This window comes from Phoenix dactylifera, chromosome 17, assembly GCF_009389715.1.
Source record: "Phoenix dactylifera cultivar Barhee BC4 chromosome 17, palm_55x_up_171113_PBpolish2nd_filt_p, whole genome shotgun sequence".
In the NCBI taxonomy this organism is placed as follows: Eukaryota; Viridiplantae; Streptophyta; class Magnoliopsida; order Arecales; family Arecaceae; genus Phoenix; species Phoenix dactylifera.
In genome coordinates this window covers 9,363,941-9,381,626 of record NC_052408.1, presented here as the reverse complement: position 1 = coordinate 9,381,626, position 17,686 = coordinate 9,363,941, and the positions used below count along the sequence as shown (strand labels likewise).

Sequence of the window (17,686 nt, the reverse complement as noted above, 5' to 3'; positions counted from 1 at the left end):
AAATCATGGAAACCTACAACAAATAACAATACCGCACCCTCTTTTAACTACCATTCCATTTCATCCAGATCCTTCGACAGATCTTGAAAGCTCAAAGTTTAGTTCGTCAATCCACTGCATCTCAGATCAGTAATGCATGCAAATATGTTAAAGAAATCAGTCATGAATCCATACAATGAGTCATGGGAGTTACTTTGACTGCACCAGCGCTACATGCTTCCATAGGTCTGTAAGTAGGAACTTCGAAGATTTCTGGAGTCTAATGTTGTTAAATTATAATAGTATATAGGGCAGCCTACAATTCTCCTAGAAAGCCAAGGGAGTACAGACTACGAAGTAGTGGCTGCAGTGGGTGGAGTCTCGTTGTGACTTGTGAGTGTACGACTAGTATTCATCCAATTAAATTTGGTCATACAAAGGAAAAGAACGGTTGAAGAATATTTTCTTGGTTCGTGCCGAGCCAAGGCATGCCATGCCAGACTTCTCTGAGGATGTCAGAAGGGTCTCACATGGACCACGCCCGCAGAGTTAGAGCTCCTCGAACTCGGTCAAGCATCTGACACGCTCACACGCGCAGAAAGACACACAGAAGAGAGAGAGAGAGAGCGAGGATAAACTCTAAAACCGGATGAAAGGTTTAAGTATTTTTTATTTTTTTATATTTTGGATGAAAGGTTGAAGAGTAATCAATCACCACAAGCTTCTCTGATGCAGGAAGAAGTCTGGGGAAGAGATGTATGATATTTAACCATAACCGAGCCTGTAGAGTGGTCAGCTACTGCTTGTAGCATGAAGAGAAATCCTCAACAGTGATTAGAACTGATTAGAAACATGTAAAGCTTCTCTGCGCACTGGAAAATAAAACCGGATCGGACATGGCCGCACCCACCTTTGTTTCTTTTTTTATGCAAAAAAAAGAGGCAGGAAGAAGCTACCCAACTTTTATTGAAGACCAATCATATTTACAATAGAGATGAATTACATTGTCAAGAAAAAAGATACAAGAAAAAGAGGTTAAATGGTTCACTTAAGAGCACATTGCAAGTGCCACCCATCCGATCTTAGGCTTTTCAAAGGAAATCCATTTCTCTGTCGCTCTCAGGTTTTTTTAACTTGTCCAACTAGTTCTCTAAAAATTTGGGAATGCTAAGCAACCAAGAAAACATTTCGATTTGAGAAACTCGCATTTGCATCAAAGAGTCAACCTGTAACAGCCAAAGAACTAAGCTAGGGGGAGCAAGAGAAATGAAATGCGATGAGGGATTAATGAAGCCAGCTCCAAACATTTATATATATATATATATGTACTTGCCATACATCAAGTTCCACATCTTCAAATGAACGATATCAATATGATGGCTTCAATGAGCACATTGGGTGCATGGCTATTATAAAATCATAGCAGCTATCTGTCTTCTCCGGTCTATAAGCAATGTATGTCATAATAAAAATTTTACAATGCTCGTACACATAAAAAACTGGCGAAGGAGCAGTAGAGGATCTCAAATACACTTTCCATGCTGTTACAAATTTCCAGACAAGCCTTGATAGATCAACACAAGCATCAGAAACCATAAAACAAAAGCCTCAAAGCACAACAATGCAGAAGTTCATACAAAATAATGGGATACCTGTGGTGGAGCTTCTCTGCTACTTATGGTTTCCCTTCTTCTTCAGCAGGCTCCCAAACTTGTGGAGCAAAGCCTTTTTTTTCTTTTGCTCCTGCTGCTGCTTGGTAGGCGAAGTGACCCCATCATCCATGTCTTTCGTTAATAATCCATTTATCTGATCAGAGCTGCCACTTTCTATCTTCGAGTATAAATCGTCATCTATTGATTCCGCCTCATGCTCCCTCTCTGATGCAAGATCCTTGTCCACAACCTTGCAGCTTTCCCACATCTTGACTTCCACAGGTTCCTCCTCATCATTTGGATCTCTATTCCCATTAGCTTCTTTGGTTTTTAGATCTTCTGTACGACAATCTTCAAGCTTTCCTGAGGGTACTTCTGACTTCGTTTTTTCTGCTTCACTCTCATCAGCATTTACGTTTGGAAATTCAGAAGTGTTTGGTACTATGTCGTAATCTTTTTCGCTGTTTGATAGCTCACCATTTTCCTCAGTTTTCTTGGCGGTGGCCTCCGTGAGCAATGTAGATAGCTCTTTGACTTTCTCCAGGGCAGCCGCTTCCCGGATTCGAAGGTCATCATTCTCCTGAGTGATGCTTTGCAGCTCATTCTCCTTGTCCAACAACCTTTCCTTCAACTGCAAACTCTCAGCCTTCGCCTCTTCTGCTGCTTCGTTGGCAGCCATTCCCTTGGATTCAGCTTCTCCTAGCTTAGTTATCATCTGGGCTGCATCATCCCTTGCAGCCTTTGCTTCAAGTTCTGCTCCCGTGAGTGCATCCACCACCTTTTCCACTTCGACCTTGAGAGAAGCAAGTTCTTCTTCTGACTTTTTAATAGCAGCGACAAAATTAAGCTCTTTTTCTTCCCACTCGCCACTTGAGCTTTTGGCCTCTGTTTCAAATCTTTCCACAGTTTTCTTGAGGCAGACAATCTCATATCTCGCTTCATCCAGCATGACTTCATACCTCTCTTCACTGTTCTTGAGAGCTGATTTCAACTGCTCTATCTGAGCATGGGCATCTTCAATTTCAGCTTGCTTTGTTAAAAGTCTTTCTTGTGTTTCCCTAGCTTCTGTCGACACCTCATGCAAGGCTGAAGCTAAACCTTCCATTGCTTTCTTGACCTTTTCTCCTTCATCTCTAGCACTATTGAGCTCTTCGATCAGTTCGTTTCTTTCCTCCATCAGGCTTTCGATGTTTGATGCAGCAGCTTTCTCATTGTTAAGTGCCTGCAACTTTTCCTCCTCCAATGCCTGAAGTTCAGACTTTAATACTTCGACTGTTTTTCCCATGTCCGATGCCTCTTGCTGGGCCAAATCAAGACGCCTATCTGACTCATCAAGATCAGTTTTGTGCCTAGCAACCTCAATCTCCAAGGATTCCATCTTTCCTTTAAGAGTGGCAATCTCAGATTCAGCATCTTCCAACAAAGCATTGTTCTCCTCTAGCTGTTTCATTGTGTATGCCAGGGAATCCGATGAGGATTTTTCAGACTGCTTGGACTCCTCTACCTGAACCTCTAGCAACTCTGCCTTCTTCTTCCATTCATCAGCCAGCTTAATTGAATCTGATTCAGCCTTCTTGGCATCAGCCAACTCAATCTGAAGCCCTTCAGCCAAGGATTCCATCTCGATCAACTTCTCCTCAGCTGCCTTCACTCTCTCAAGTTCTTGTTTCAAAGCGTTGACTTCAGCATCCAACTTCTTAACCATTTCTGCTGCTTCATTATTCATGCTCTCCACCTTGGAATCCAGCAAGGATTTTAAACGGTTGATTTCCCCAGACAAAAGCTCCACCTTCTCTGCATTGATTTCAGCAATTTTCATAGCATCATCAGCATGGCCGAGGGCAGTGTCCTTTGCTTCGGTCGCCATTGCTAGTTCATGTTTCACTCTCTGGAGTTCCTGAGTTACAGAAAGCAACGCTGAGACATCCACAGCATGTTGGCTCCGAATGTTGTCGAGGTCCTTCTGCCATTCTTCCTCCTTTTTCTGCACAGCTTCAATGCCTGCTTGTTCCAATTCATCCGCCCGGAACTTCTCAATCTCCAAGCTCCCCTCGGCCCTCTTCTGAGCAGCAATAGCTTCCTTGAGCTTTTCATTTGTATCATCAGCCAATCTCTTTGCATCCTTCAATTCTTCAAGAACTCGGGTCTTCTCTTGCTCAACTGAAGCCAACTGCTCCTTAGCCTTCTTCAGGTCTTCCTGAGCTACATCCAATTGTGCCTGAAGCTCTGGTCCCCTCAATGTCCGTGGATGTTTCTATGATCGAAAACCAAATTTCAAACAATTAGAGAAGGCATATCATAAAGCTAGGCAATCAATTGAAATCACTTGGAGCAAATGTAGAAGATTTTGATTTTCTCACATCAGGAGTAGTACTGGTCTTGGTGGCAGGCTTCGACTCTACTGATTTCGGTGACCGATCAACTGAAAAGCGTGGCTTTTGCACCGGGGATGGCGACGCAGAATCTGACCTGGTGGATCCAGCCCTACCTAATTTGCTAACCCTAGGGGTAGCTGGTGTGGTTTTGCTATTTGGAGTGTCAGATAAGCCAGATCTGTTCAAAATCCAAATATCATAGCCTTTCCAGATTTCATATCTACGGCGCAACACAACAACAATGCAAGAGATCTCAAACAGAGATCCCGCTCTCAAGTATAAAAAAGTAAATTACAGCATCAAATCCAGACCAAAACCCATGAGAGAGAAGAAGAAGAAGAAAGCAAGGGTCGCACACATGAACCAACCTGGGATCCACTAAATCCAAGAGCTCAGACTGGGGTTTCTGACATTCACGGTAGGTTCAAAGGACCAGAAATCATATAACATTGTTCTAGAAATGAGGACTAAACAGTAAAAGAAGCATCTTGGTTCTCCAACCAATCTAAGTACCCGCAAACCCAAGATCCCAATTTGGAACTTTTACAACCAGATCAAGCACAATGAACCGGGGAGATCCAAAGGAGCAAGAATCCTTGTGCCGCTGATGCATAACCCAAAACTTTGAACAATAAAAGAAGCATATTGACAACCATATGAACAAGGAAACATCCTGAATCCCACCAAATGGTCAATCCCATAGAAACAAAAGAACAAAAAAAACTCATTTTTTAAGAAATCCAAGATGAACCAAAACCTAGCAGTTCACAGAACTTAAACTCCGAAAAACAAGAACAAAGTCGGAGCTTGAAGAAGAACCAAACAAGGACAACAAGATTATCTGTGTAGATCTGGTACTTACTTGGATTTGGAGGGAAGCATCGTCACCAGAGAGAGAGATGCCCACAAGTCGGGAGCTTTGAGGACTTTGGAGAAGGGAAATGCTGGGGTTTATCACACAACGGAGGGAGAGGAAAGGGCAGAGGGGTGGGTGGGAGAAGAGGAGAGAGAGTGAGAGAGAAGACTAATTATTTCAGTTGGCAAATGCCCAGTTCCCCACGAACCCCTGACAAATTGCTCGCTCTCTCTCTCTCTCTCTCTCTCTCTCTCTCTCTCTCTCTCGCTTTTTGGAGGGGTTAAAAGAGAGGTAATAATTACCAAAAAAACTAGTGGCACTGCGATATCTTACTACTAGATTCCGAACAATACGACGTGGCATGAGTGGATTGGTTATTCTTCTGACAGTTCGGCCAGTTACTTAGTGCCGCGTCGAGGCCACGTGGGATGGGAATGCTTGGGTAATGGAGCCGTGCTTCGTAGTTTTACGGTGATATCTGATAAGAGCACTCCTTATTTGTTTAATATGCACATCAATTCTTCCCTTCTAGTTAGAATTACCAGGCGAGTGTATCATTAAAGGAGAGTTTACTTAGCAAATTATAAAAATGTTCAAAAAATGGCATATTAACGTTGTAGTTAACGTTATGATTTCACATTTACCTTCAGATTACTTAAAAAGGAAAGGGGTCATTCTGTGTGGACTTGGACGCAAAAGTGGCTCGCACTTTGGGAAAGCCTGGGTTTTTTTTAAAAAATAAGGAGGACCTTTTTGCTTCAAAGATTCCACCAACTGATGGATGGAGGGTAATGCATCAAATATATATATATATTTGTTCATTATGTAAACTGCTGGTGGATGGTTGGAGAATGTTGTTTTCTTGTTCATTATATAAACTACTGATGATTGAACTGTTCTAATTTTTAATTCAGGATTGCTAGGAGGCACACATTTTTAATTAATGGCACTAATCTTATGGATTGCACCAATTTGGCGTGCCATGTGACTTGCCAATGTTGCATTGACATGAAGTTAATATAGCATTATCCTCTCTGATTAATTTATTATCTAATTTTTAGAGAGCCTGAATAAGTTAATATCAACAGAACATTGCTTAACCCATATTTTTTTGGCTAAGTACCATAATTTACTAAGTAACTCGACGCACTTGACATATATTCATCCTAATTTTTTGGTACATGATGCACCTCTCTTCAATGCAATAATCCAAGAGATAGATGGGCGGCCATATAAAGGACTTGTTTTTGCCCTATCAGATGTTTTAGAGATCATGAGGCTTCAAGATGCAAAGATAGAATGTATTTTGAAGAGCTCTCTTTGGTACTCATTGCAAAGCTATCATGCATTAGATCCCTACGACTGCTAGATGAATATGACATTGCGAACTTTTCCAAGAACACAAGTAGGTTATAAGAGATTACTTCTGGGTTTAGGTCTTTTATATATGTAAGCAAGCAAAATTTTATTAATCAGCATAAAGCCTTGTACAAACCAAGGAAAACCTGAAGTTACACCTACAATACCAAGATGGAATCTTAGTTTACATTGCAACATGTATCATACACTTAAATATCATTGGAGGATGGCAGGAATAGTAAACCTTCACCTCAATTCAATTAGATAATAGATGAAGATGAATGTTTTGAAACAAAAATCTAAATTCTAATCTATAATATTTGAACTACTCATAAATCAAAAATTTATTTTCGAGATCCTTTGCATATAAATTAAGTGTTGTCAGGATCAAGCGCTACCATTACACGAAAACCAACCGGTGTTAGTGAAGGTGCAACTCTATTTCCTTAAATCCCACTAAAGGCAGCGCCACGAGTCGACTCCGACCAGGCCTCGCCCACCCCGGACTCCGACCTGGCCTCGCCATGGGTTCAGGGACCCTCGGGTGTAACCCACCTACTAACCAAGCAATCGTCGTTGGCAGGCGGCAGGACATGCTGACAGTGACCCTTCTTGTGCTGCTCAGGGACCCGGCAAGGTATGGCCCGCACAGCGGTCCCCCCCCCCAACGCGATGCCTGGGTTTCGAACTCGAGACTTCTGGCTCTGATACCAGTTGTCAGGATCAAGCGCTACCATTACACCAAAACCGACCGGTGTTAGTGAAGGTGCAACTCTATTTCCTTAAACCCCACCAAAAGCAGCGCCACGAGTCGACTCCGACCAGGCCTCGCCCACCCCGGACTCCGACCTGGCCTCGCCATGGGTTCAGGGACCCTCGGGTATAACCCACCTACTAACCAAGCCATCGCCGTTGGCAGGCGGCAGGACATGCTGACAGTGACCCTCCTTGTGCTGCTCAGGGACCCCGCAAGGTATGGCCCGCACAGCGACAGAATATGTCCAACATTAAGTTATTTAAGTGAATTAATATTTTAAATAACTTGATTCAATGCATTCATCATATTCACAGTGTAAAGCATTCAAAATTTAATATTTTTGTTCATATATATGTCAATGTATAGATTTAGATTATAAGTTTGGACTCTTAATCTACATGATGCATCATGTATTTTAGCATAGTTGTTTTTCTAAATTGTCTATTCTGTAAAATATCTAAATTTAATTTATATGCAATTTAAAGCAATGATTATATCTATAGTTTGGACCTTTAACCTAAGCACCCCTCCCCTCTCCCCTCTAATTGCTTTTGAAAGTAATTAGTCCCTTTTTTTTAAGTAAAAAGTAGTTGGTCCTTACTACTACCACGAATGTAAAAAGCCAAAATTTTGATTATAATATATAATATTTGAATTATGCGTGAATAAAAAATTATGTACTTTGGAGATTTCTTGCCTAAGCAACAAATAGATACAAATTAAACAACTTTAATAATAGAACATCATGTTTTTATGCGATTAACAATCAAGGAGTATTCTAATTTTGATTTCGATGTGCTTCTAAAATTTAGATCAAGATCAATAATTTAGATTCTCAAAGTACATAGCCTATTATATATCTGGCTGATTACTTATACTGCTTCTTCTTTTTTTTGGCTTTATGAGGTAAGTTGTCTCAGGTGACAGTCCATCACCTGCTAAAGATTATGGGGAGGCACTTGATATTTGCAATAATCTATGTTAAGGTCCTTCACTAAGTAGGCAAAAGAAGGAAATATAAGGAATAGACATGTCTCCAAGCACATGTTCTAAAGTACAGACATGAAGACAAGGAGGCCACTTAGCCAGCAGATGGATATGGATATTGTCAAATGGGCAACAAAAGCCAACTAATAATTATACACTTTTAACTAGTTTGTAAGAGGGAACTGGCCAGCTGCCATGCTTTTTGAGCAAATATCCCCTCTCTAACACAAACCTGAAGAATCCATTTGTCATGTCATTTGGTTTGGGTTTACAGAAGAAAATGAAAAAAAAAATCCAATACCTAAAAATTGAGAGGATGTTTTAGTAAATAGAGTTTGCATTTTGGAAGATATGATTTTTAAATTAGTTGAAATATTTCTATCACTTTAGGTTTCTTGGATTAGTGCCTAATAATGAGTTCTGCTAAATCCATGTTTGTTGTGACCAGAGTTGATAGTTAAGGTTATATCCATCAAAAGGTTTGTTTACTTGTTAATAAAGCTTTGAACCAGATTGGTGAGCTCACTTAGGACACAAGATGTTGATCAGTGGTTTGAATTATAGAGGTCAAGTCTCCTGCCCAGTAGTATCGAAAGTCTATTAATCCCATTATGATTGGTCTCCGGTCTGCCGAACCATGCGCTTCTCTGGACAAATGTGATATCTTAAGAGAAAGCAATGTATGCATCATTTGCCTGGAATCATGTAGTAGAAGATGAGGTCAGGCATAAGAAGAAATTGTCTGTTTCACTCTGATCATTTAAAAATGAGACCTCCACAGTCTTGCTCCTATTCGTACATGCATCTAGCTTGGTTACATATGAGCATCATCCAAAAGCTGGAGAGCAAAAAAATACTTTCTAGCCTTCCAAAAGCACTTTTAGATGAAATAAGAATGTTTGGTAAAAATTTCGAAAAGTTGTTTTTGCTTTTCTCATATATTTATGTATTAATATATATTATATTTTATTATGCTCCATTGTATAATATTATGCAATGTTTTTTATGGTCATTTTTTCATACTAAAAGTATTTTTCCAATTTATTTACTAAACATAGATTAAAGTGGTACAGCATTTTAGAAATATAGTTACCAAACAGGCAATTTTTTCATAAAAGTTCTACTTTCAAAAGCTCTACTTCCAAAAGCTCTATTGCCAATAGTTTCTCAAAATGAAGCCAAAATCATTTGACTACATAACCATGGAAGCTTGTTTCTCTCTACCCATTCAGGCTTTAATCCCAGTCCTCTGCTGCAACGACCAGGAGACTCAGATCATTCAACTCAGATTTACTCAACAGAGAGGATCACTTCTACGAGATTAATGCACTATGCAATACAGTCTTTGTGTCAATACAAGAATAATACTGTATTCAATATTTAGACGAAATAAAACACAGAGCCCAACCGACAATACCCTCTCTGAAACGAAATTACACAAATGCCCCTCAACAATCCGTCCACCAAATGCTGACGTAGGGATAATTTGGTCGTTTCAAATAACAATTGATGTTTATATAAACTGACGGCTGATGGGGAGGCAAATAGCAAGGGCATTCACGTAATACACACACACACACATATATATATATAATTCACTTGTACCTATGTAAAATTACAAACTACAGGGCATACATTAAAATCCAAAAAAGTTGAGGGGTATACATGAATAAATACCTTGTAGATATTGTGCCTTTACATAGATTTGTAACTATTGTGCATTAACATGGATTGGTAGCTTTTGTCCTCATAGAATTTCTTGCCTTACCCAGCACACACACACACACATATATATATTAATATATATAGGGGGCATAGTATGAAGGAGCTGGCCTATAAATTTTAATCCAATGACATCTATGTGACCCTTAACAGGTCATGCTATCAGCATAAACCCTCCTACAACCATGAAGAGGCTGCTGATTTCCCCACAGCAATCAACACCAAACATGTGGTCACCTTAATATTATTGGGCACCACCAAACATCCAAGAGGATGGAAAGCTCTCATCAGTATGCTGGGTTTTGTTTTGGTGCATGTATGGACCACCTAATTCATTATTTGTGATCTTATATATCTAGATAAGATTTGTGATCCAAGGTTTAAATCCCTGATACCAACCCAGTGTATTTTACAAGTTAGAGGTATTGGTGAGTAGGTTCAAGGTCCTTAATTTGTTGGCATAGCAGGATGTTCCACCAACCCAACATGAAATAAATGAAGCAAACACCAAAACCTTCTTTGTACTAGTGACAATTAAACTGCAGCATTGGATTCCCTGTGTGAGGATCCGTGCGGGCGTGTGTTTAGTCCCACATCGATTATTCGCTGGGTAGATATTGGGTATTTATACAGGATCAAGAAACCCAAATAGTAACTTCCGGCTAGCCATTTTGAGTGAGGTCTTGGGTTGTTACAAATGGTATCAGAGCCAGGTTTATGTGAGGATCCGTGCGGGCGTGTGTTTAGTCCCACATCGATTATTCGCTGGGTAGATATTGGGTATTTATACAGGATCAAGAAACCCAAATAGTAACCTCCGGCTAGCCATTTTGGGTGAGGTCTTGGGTTGTTACAAATGGTATCAGAGCGGACCCGGCCCATAATCTATGTGGACTAGGGAACACTGCAGCACGGATCTATTGAGGCTAACCATGAGCAGATCGTGATGTTTGTGATTAGATTTGAATGGATTTGAACCCTTAGCCTGACGAGGACGTCAGGGCTTGAACGGGGGGAGTATGTGAGGATCCGTGCGGGCGTGTGTTTAGTCCCACATCGATTATTCGCTGGGTAGATATTGGGTATTTATACAGGATCAAGAAACCCAAATAGTAACTTCCAGCTAGCCATTTTGGGTGAGGTCTTGGGTTGTTACACCCTGCATAAACCATCTGCAAGAAGAAATTTCCAAGGATGTGAAGAAGAAGGGAAAAAAAACATTACGTAGCATCTGCAACAACATTCGATCTAAATCTACAGCTAGGCATTCGATAATTAGCCTAATGAAGACGAAGAACATCATGAAGAAACTTCATTTAGGTGGAAGCTAAATCTTATAAAGCCAGGGGTTCTAATCAAGATAATTATGGTGAGAGTTCGCTGGCTCCCACGAGGAAACAAAGGTGAGATGAGATGTCACGAGTCCAACTATAAAGCAGCTTAATTATCTTGTTGCTCTCCAAGCCAACACATTGATATGTTTGGAGATATTAAAGAATTGGGATTATCCAACGTTAACTTTGGTTAATTACAGTAGGTGGAAGACATGCTCATCTATTATTTCTGATGTTGTGAAATCTACTTTGGAAGTTGCATTCACTATTTAAAATCAAAACTTTGTGAAGATCAATGAAAGAGATAAGCCACAAAATTCCAACCATTAATAACACCATGAAGTAACCCAGCTATAAAATCTGAGGAATCTCAATCTCATTTTTGTTTTTAATTCTGAGATTGCTCAGTTCATGCGAACCGACCAGCAGCCCAACCAACAGGAGAAGTTACAATGGGCATGATGTGTGGCTTCCTGCAAAGCCCAACAAGAAATATGAACATAAAAATTCAATAAAGTATTATGGATTTTCTTCTCAAAAAATGGATTAAGATTAATTAAACCCAATAAAATTTGATTATCTCACAAAACTATAATTCTCGTATGAGTTTTTCCTGAAAAACTATAATTCTCATACTTTCGCTTTGGTTTGCCTCACAGATAGGAGGTTCATGTGAAACAACCAGCAACCAAGACCATTAAAAATGAGGAAAATTTGTCTATCTAGACAAGAATAATATGGCATTCTAGTTTTCAAACAACCTTGAAGCTACTCAGAGCTTCCAAAATATATTGCATTGATTTTCCTATTTCTTTCTGATAATTTGGAAAATATAACCAACAACAATTTTGTATCACAGCACACAAGCTTTTCCTTTGAACAAGTTAATTGCCAAAATTGCTAAAAGTTAATTCATCATTCATAGTTTCAGACATTCAGAGTACACAGTGTGTAATGCTTGAACCAAGATAAATCTCTCTCCTGTGATATAGCATATTTCAATTTGAAACATATAAAGGCCTGCCAATCACTTTGTTGAGACCAATGAGTATACAACACATAAATATGATAAAAGACAACATGGAAATAGTCTTTATAAACATAAGAAGGCTATCACATCATTTAGAATGAGCTGCATGTTTCCAACTGAACAATTAGTTGCTGTCCTAATTCTTGTGACAAAAAGTATGGTTAAATGTTTTACAACTGCGACCAAGTCTTCATCGATCACCCGAAAAAGAAAGCGAAATCACTACAATAATTTCATTCATGCCATGTAAGCTGAATGATTTCTACTTGAGTGACTTCCACCAAAAATCATTTGCATGCAACAAGTGAGAGCTTAGATTACACCCTGACCTTCTCATTAAAAGAGAGTAAATAAATTATATACCAAACAAGAACTCCATAATTAATTTAGTTCACAAAACGATAATCACTAACCTCAATTTTGAACTAACTACACTTAAAAAATCTGTCAATAGTGTTACAAACATCAAAATGATAGCAGTACAAGAATTTCTATTCACCCACCCAATTTATTTCACCTCCCTATATTATCTGAGCTAGAGGCCGCCTGCTTCTGTCAACCAATGATACAAGCGATTGGAAAAAGAAGGAAAAAAAATATTTTCCCCTTTTTCTTTGTGTGTGGGTGTGTTTTTTTTTTCAATTTGCTTCTAGTTGAGAGTCCAAATCACCAAATCAGAAAAGTTTCGTTATATTTTACACTTCTACGGAAATTGCTTGCGACTCGCAAAGATCACAGAAAAATGTTACATATCCCTCCATCCGGGGTGGGCGAAGGGAAACAACGCGGAGGGCGACGGCGGAAAGAACCCCGGCGACGGCGGCGGAGGCGGCGGCCTGGGCCGCAGGAACCCCGGCGACAAGGGGAAGCTCGGAGTAAGCGGAGGGGGGTGCTGGATCCCCGGCGACAGCAGCGGGTACGGCGACCGCGGCGAGACCAAATTCAGAAACCCGCTCGGCGACTGCAGCGCGAACGGCCCCGGCGACGGCAGCAAGGGGCCGACCCTTGGCGACGGGAAGGCGGGGGGAGCGGGCGGCGGCGTCGGGCGAGAGCTGTCGGAGTGGAGGAGGGAGTTCTCGAAGAAGCGCATGTAGTCAGCGATGATGGAGGGGTTGGGATCGGGGTTCGGGCGGGGGAGCGGGGCGAGAGGAGGCGGGCGGATTTGCTGGAGGCGAAGGCTGGCACGGGGATGGCGGGCGGCGGCGGCGGCGGAGGAGGAGGAGGAGCAGGAGGAGGAGGAGTCGCGAGTGGGGGTGCCGGTGAGCTGCTGGACGACGGAGCGGAAGTCGTTCTTGCTGATGTTATAGATGCGGGCTTGCGGCGGCGCGGGCAGCGTGGGGCGGTGGGCCGGGGCGGCGGGGATCTTCTTGATGGGTCTTCCGAGCTTGTTGACGCCAAGGTGGTGGTGGTGGTGGTGATGGTTGTTGTGGTTTTCCATTTCTTTCATTTTCGTGATAAGTTAGTTTGTGCTGCGAGTTTTAATGGAAATCATGGGGTGGAGGGGAGACGAAGGATATTAGTGCTGGAGACTTTAAAGTGGAAGTTAGGCAGCTAAGAGAGAGAAGTGATGCATGGAAGTCTAAGGATTCGAGTCCGTCGTTTACGACGCGGAACTTGGAACGGAGAGAACGCGGTAAGGAGAGAGAGATATTGAATAGGTTTGTTTGTCCTCTTGACTTCTATGGCTACTGCTTGTTAGATGGAGGAAGTGAGGAAGGAGGTGGGAAATGCTACTGCTACGAGAGGAATAAGAACAGTAGAGGGAATGGATATATTCTGTTCTTTTTCCTTTTAGCTTTAGCACTGGCTGCTGTGATTGGTTGAGCGATTGAGTTATTAGATTTGGGTTCACGGAAGAATGGAGATGGATACAGTAACAACCTAGGACCTCAACTAAAATAGCTAGTCAGCAAATTCTTCGAATGTTCTCGTCAAGTCTAAGGTTCAAATTCATGCAAATCTAATTACAAACACCACGATTGGTCCGTGATCAGCTCCAATGGATCCGTGCTGCAGTATCTCCTATTCCACATAGGTTATGGATCATGTTCGCCCTAATACCATTTTGTAGCAACCCAGGATCTCACTTAAAATGACTAGCTGGAAAGTATTATTTGGTTCCTTGATCCTGTACAAGTACCCAAGATCTACCTAACGAATAATCGATGTGGGACTAAACACATGCCTGCACGGATTTTTATAGGATCAAGAAACTCAAATAATATATTTCGGTTAGCTATTTTTTATGAGATCCTAGGTTGTTATAGATTGAGATTGAGGCAGGGGATAGAAGTGGAATAGAGGTAGCGTGCGGCGAAAGCGGGGAGCGATGGAACGGGGAAAGCTGACGAGGAGCAGGGAAGTGGAGGGATCCACTCGGAGGAGGCTTGGAAGGGCTCGTTTGTTATTGGAGCGAGAATTGGATCATACGAAAGGGTTAAATCCAAATTTTGGAGGGTTTGGATTACGTGGAGATACGGTCGTAGGATTGTAAGAAAAGCAAGAGAAGTGCATGGAGGAGAGTTTGAGAGGGCCGGCGCGATGACAGCCGTGGAAGAGGACTAAAGGGAGACGTTTACATTATGCTTGTTTGACATGGCAGCAGCGCTTTGACCCAACAAGTTCGAGCAAACAGCTGGTTGGAAGGTTTTCCATGGCGAAATGGTTTGTATAATGTTTTCTCATCCCATCCGATACTTCATTAATTAACGTGTTTTTTTTTTCTTTTTGTTAAAAAAAGTTTAGTACAATAGAGGTCAAGCCAAACCAAATGTTCATACAACGAGATCATCACTTTGTCCGGAAGAAGATGAGAGAAATAATTATACGTATTTATCTTTGATTCATGCAATGCTTTTTTTATTAATTATATTTTTTGAAACATTAATATGTGACTTTTTTTTTAGAGATATAGGACATGGCTACATCCCCTATTTCAGAGCATGTCGGAGAATCATCATCATTTAGTTAGACCAGTCGCGTCGAAGCTCGGATATTTGCTAAATTGATGAGACCGGAGCATTATGGTCGAGTGAGAGATTATGATGTTGGAGTTACCCCCACTCAGTTGTCTGCAGTAAGTAGATATATCCAAGATGCCAAACAAAGTAGTAGCCCTGCAGAAATTTGTAGTCTGAAGGTAAAGATGGAGGAGATGAGACAGAGCCATCTTACAGAGATGGAGAAGATGAGCCAGAGTTATTATATAGATATGGAGGAGTTGAGGCATAGCCATCAAATAAAGATACAATCTTTAAGGGCTCAATTTAATCAGATTGCATAAATGTTGATAGGTTTGCCCCTCCTTAGGAAAAATAACTACATCCATTTAAATATTTTACATAATTATTATATATTTTTGTATTAGCATAATGATTTTTGTATTCTTAACTTCTAAAGTTTCTATCTTTTTCTTATAGGATCCTGGTACATCCTCTACTTGTAGAGATGATGATGATGCCATCGACCCCTAATAGCCCTTAGACTATTTATTTAGGAAATATATATATATATATAATGTTTTTTGAAGTAAATCGTAAATGTCAATTAACAATGTAAATGCAATCATATTTGATAATATAAATATTTCAAATAATCTGTTTGATTATGTAATAATACAACTTTTGTTGAGTATATGTTTAGCATATATATATATATATATATATATATATGCGTGTGCGCGCGCGCGCGTGCAGAGTTTTAAGATTTTTTTAAATAATTTTTTTCTAAAAAATATATAACCATAACGACGCTTTAAAGCATGGTTATAAAAAATATTAGCGACGCTTTCTAGCATAGTTAACTGGCGACGTGATTAAGCGTTGCTATTAGCCGACGCAAAAAAGCATCGGCAATGGGCAACACTAATAAGCATCGGCAGTTAGCGACGCTTTCTAAAAGCGTCAGCAAATTTTCTTTCAACACTCACATTGCCGACACTTGTGCGATGCTTTATAAAACATCAGTAATAAAACTAACAACGCTTATAAGCGTCGGTATAAGTAATAAAAAGCGTCGACAATGCCTGATTTTTTTGTAGTGAACTCAAGACTTTTAACTTGACCAAGGGATCAACTGGGATCTAGGTTTGTATCGGTAGTGATACCCCGAAAATAGGAAGAGAAAAGCTCCTTATCTTGATGGAAGAAATTTGTCGATCAATTATTTAATCTATTAAATCAATATTTTCTTTAATAAATTTTAAATTTAATATTTTAAATAATTATTGATTTTAGATTTAACTTATTGACCGAGATTTCAATATCTCATATTTAAATAATTGGTTGACATCTAAAAAAATTTGGAACCTTCCAAAATTCTCCAATTGTTCCATCTTGGCCTAGATAAGCCAGGATCCAGTTTCATCTTGATTTCAGTTATCTAATGATACAATTGGTTTCTTGATTCATAAAAACTGGCTTCTATTTTATGAACTTCTATTTTATGAAAAACTATAAAAATTTAGAAAAAATATAAAAAATAAGTGCGTGAAAAACTGGCTTAAACTATTTAAGTTTTTCAAATCTTTTTTTTGGAATAACTTTGGATAAAATCTGACGAACTCGCGACCTCACGATTACTCAAGAAAGCCATAAGACCAACTCGCCACCACCCCGTTGCAACGTGGACGAATAGTTTTCTTTTCTTTTCGACTTGCAAAGTCTGGTCAAACTCCAATGGGCCCGAATCTCCACTTCCAGTCTTCCTATTCTCGAGAGGTCTGTCCATCTCCGAGTGGGTAGGAACAACTTATTCTTCTCATATGTCATCCTTCTATATAAAAAATATAAAATTCTGTCAAGAGAGAAATCTGAAGCCCTAGCTAGAACTTAGCATATCTTTTTATTTTTTTAATATTAGAGATGAGTAGAAAATAACCTACAATCCTAAATCTTACCCATATTAAGACTAGTCCTGTATATTATATTTATTTTATGATTACGACATTCTAAATCGAATATTATAGTAGCTTAAAAAGACATGGCCAACTTTGTCCCACCCACTAGATTCTTCTCATGCATGCTTTTATATATATATATATATATATATATATATATATATATATATATATATATATATATATATGCACACACTTGACTAATTTATCACTTCATCAAATATAAATAATGGCTAATATTAGTATGAAGCCTTTCCATTTGAACAGTGGAAGACCATTCTCAAATGATTAAAAATCTATAAATGGTTGGTGATTAAAGATAACGAGTCATCGTGATCCCATCCAAAGATAAATTATTATGTAAACCTGGTCCACTGTAAACCTAGGATGAAATCACTCTAATTTTCTTCCTCCTCCTTTTTTATGTGTAATAGCATCTCTTACTGGTGAACCATCACTCGAACCGAAGGACTTGCCTTTTCGTTAAGCTAGGCCCGTAAACTCTTTTAGGAGTTCCAAAGACGACATAGATGACCGAGGGCCCTTCTAGATGAAGCCAGGTTAGGTCACTTCGATCGCTTAAGCCCTCACTGCTCTCGCCCATATCTAAACAATGCGACTTAATATGATTTTATTCTAGGTCTAGAGTAGATCTGGTCCACCTAATAATTTTCCCATCCAATGATACACTAGCAAAAGGTGGGAGATATGGACTAGACTTTTATGTTCAAATACAAA

At 39.9% G+C, this 17,686-nt stretch overlaps 2 protein-coding genes across 2 annotated transcripts; both read right to left on the bottom strand.

The window, feature by feature from the left end:
• Window positions 1–1,353: 1,353 nt before the first annotated feature.
• On the bottom strand, window positions 1,354–5,059 carry LOC103706363 (WEB family protein At3g02930, chloroplastic). The gene is made up of 3 exons (XM_008790433.4): window positions 4,869–5,059; window positions 3,992–4,184; window positions 1,354–3,885 (listed from the first exon to the last, which is right to left on the bottom strand). The coding sequence occupies exons 1-3, from the start codon at window positions 4,886–4,888 to the stop codon at window positions 1,651–1,653; spliced, it is 2,448 nt and encodes an 815-aa protein (XP_008788655.2). The 5' UTR covers window positions 4,889–5,059; the 3' UTR covers window positions 1,354–1,650.
• Window positions 5,060–12,522: 7,463 nt separating this feature from the next.
• Window positions 12,523–13,884, bottom strand: LOC103706429 (protein HAIKU1-like). Its single transcript, XM_026804376.2, has one exon. It carries the CDS (start codon window positions 13,496–13,498, stop codon window positions 12,797–12,799), a length of 702 nt encoding a protein of 233 aa, XP_026660177.2. The 5' UTR covers window positions 13,499–13,884; the 3' UTR covers window positions 12,523–12,796.
• Window positions 13,885–17,686: the final 3,802 nt, after the last annotated feature.

What these genes read in the sequence shown, in the direction of transcription:
- LOC103706363 (XM_008790433.4), bottom strand. Translation starts at nt 4,888, where the DNA reads ATGCTTCCCTCCAAATCCAA. An exon ending in ATGCTTCCCTCCAAATCCAA is followed by an intron (nt 4,185 to 4,868) that starts GTAAGTACCAGA and finishes GATTTTGAACAG; the next exon opens with ATCTGGCTTATCTGACACTC. An exon ending in AGACCAGTACTACTCCTGAT is followed by an intron (nt 3,886 to 3,991) that starts GTGAGAAAATCA and finishes TTTCGATCATAG; the next exon opens with AAACATCCACGGACATTGAG.
- LOC103706429 (XM_026804376.2), bottom strand. Translation starts at nt 13,498, where the DNA reads ATGAAAGAAATGGAAAACCACAACAACCATCACCACCACCACCACCAC.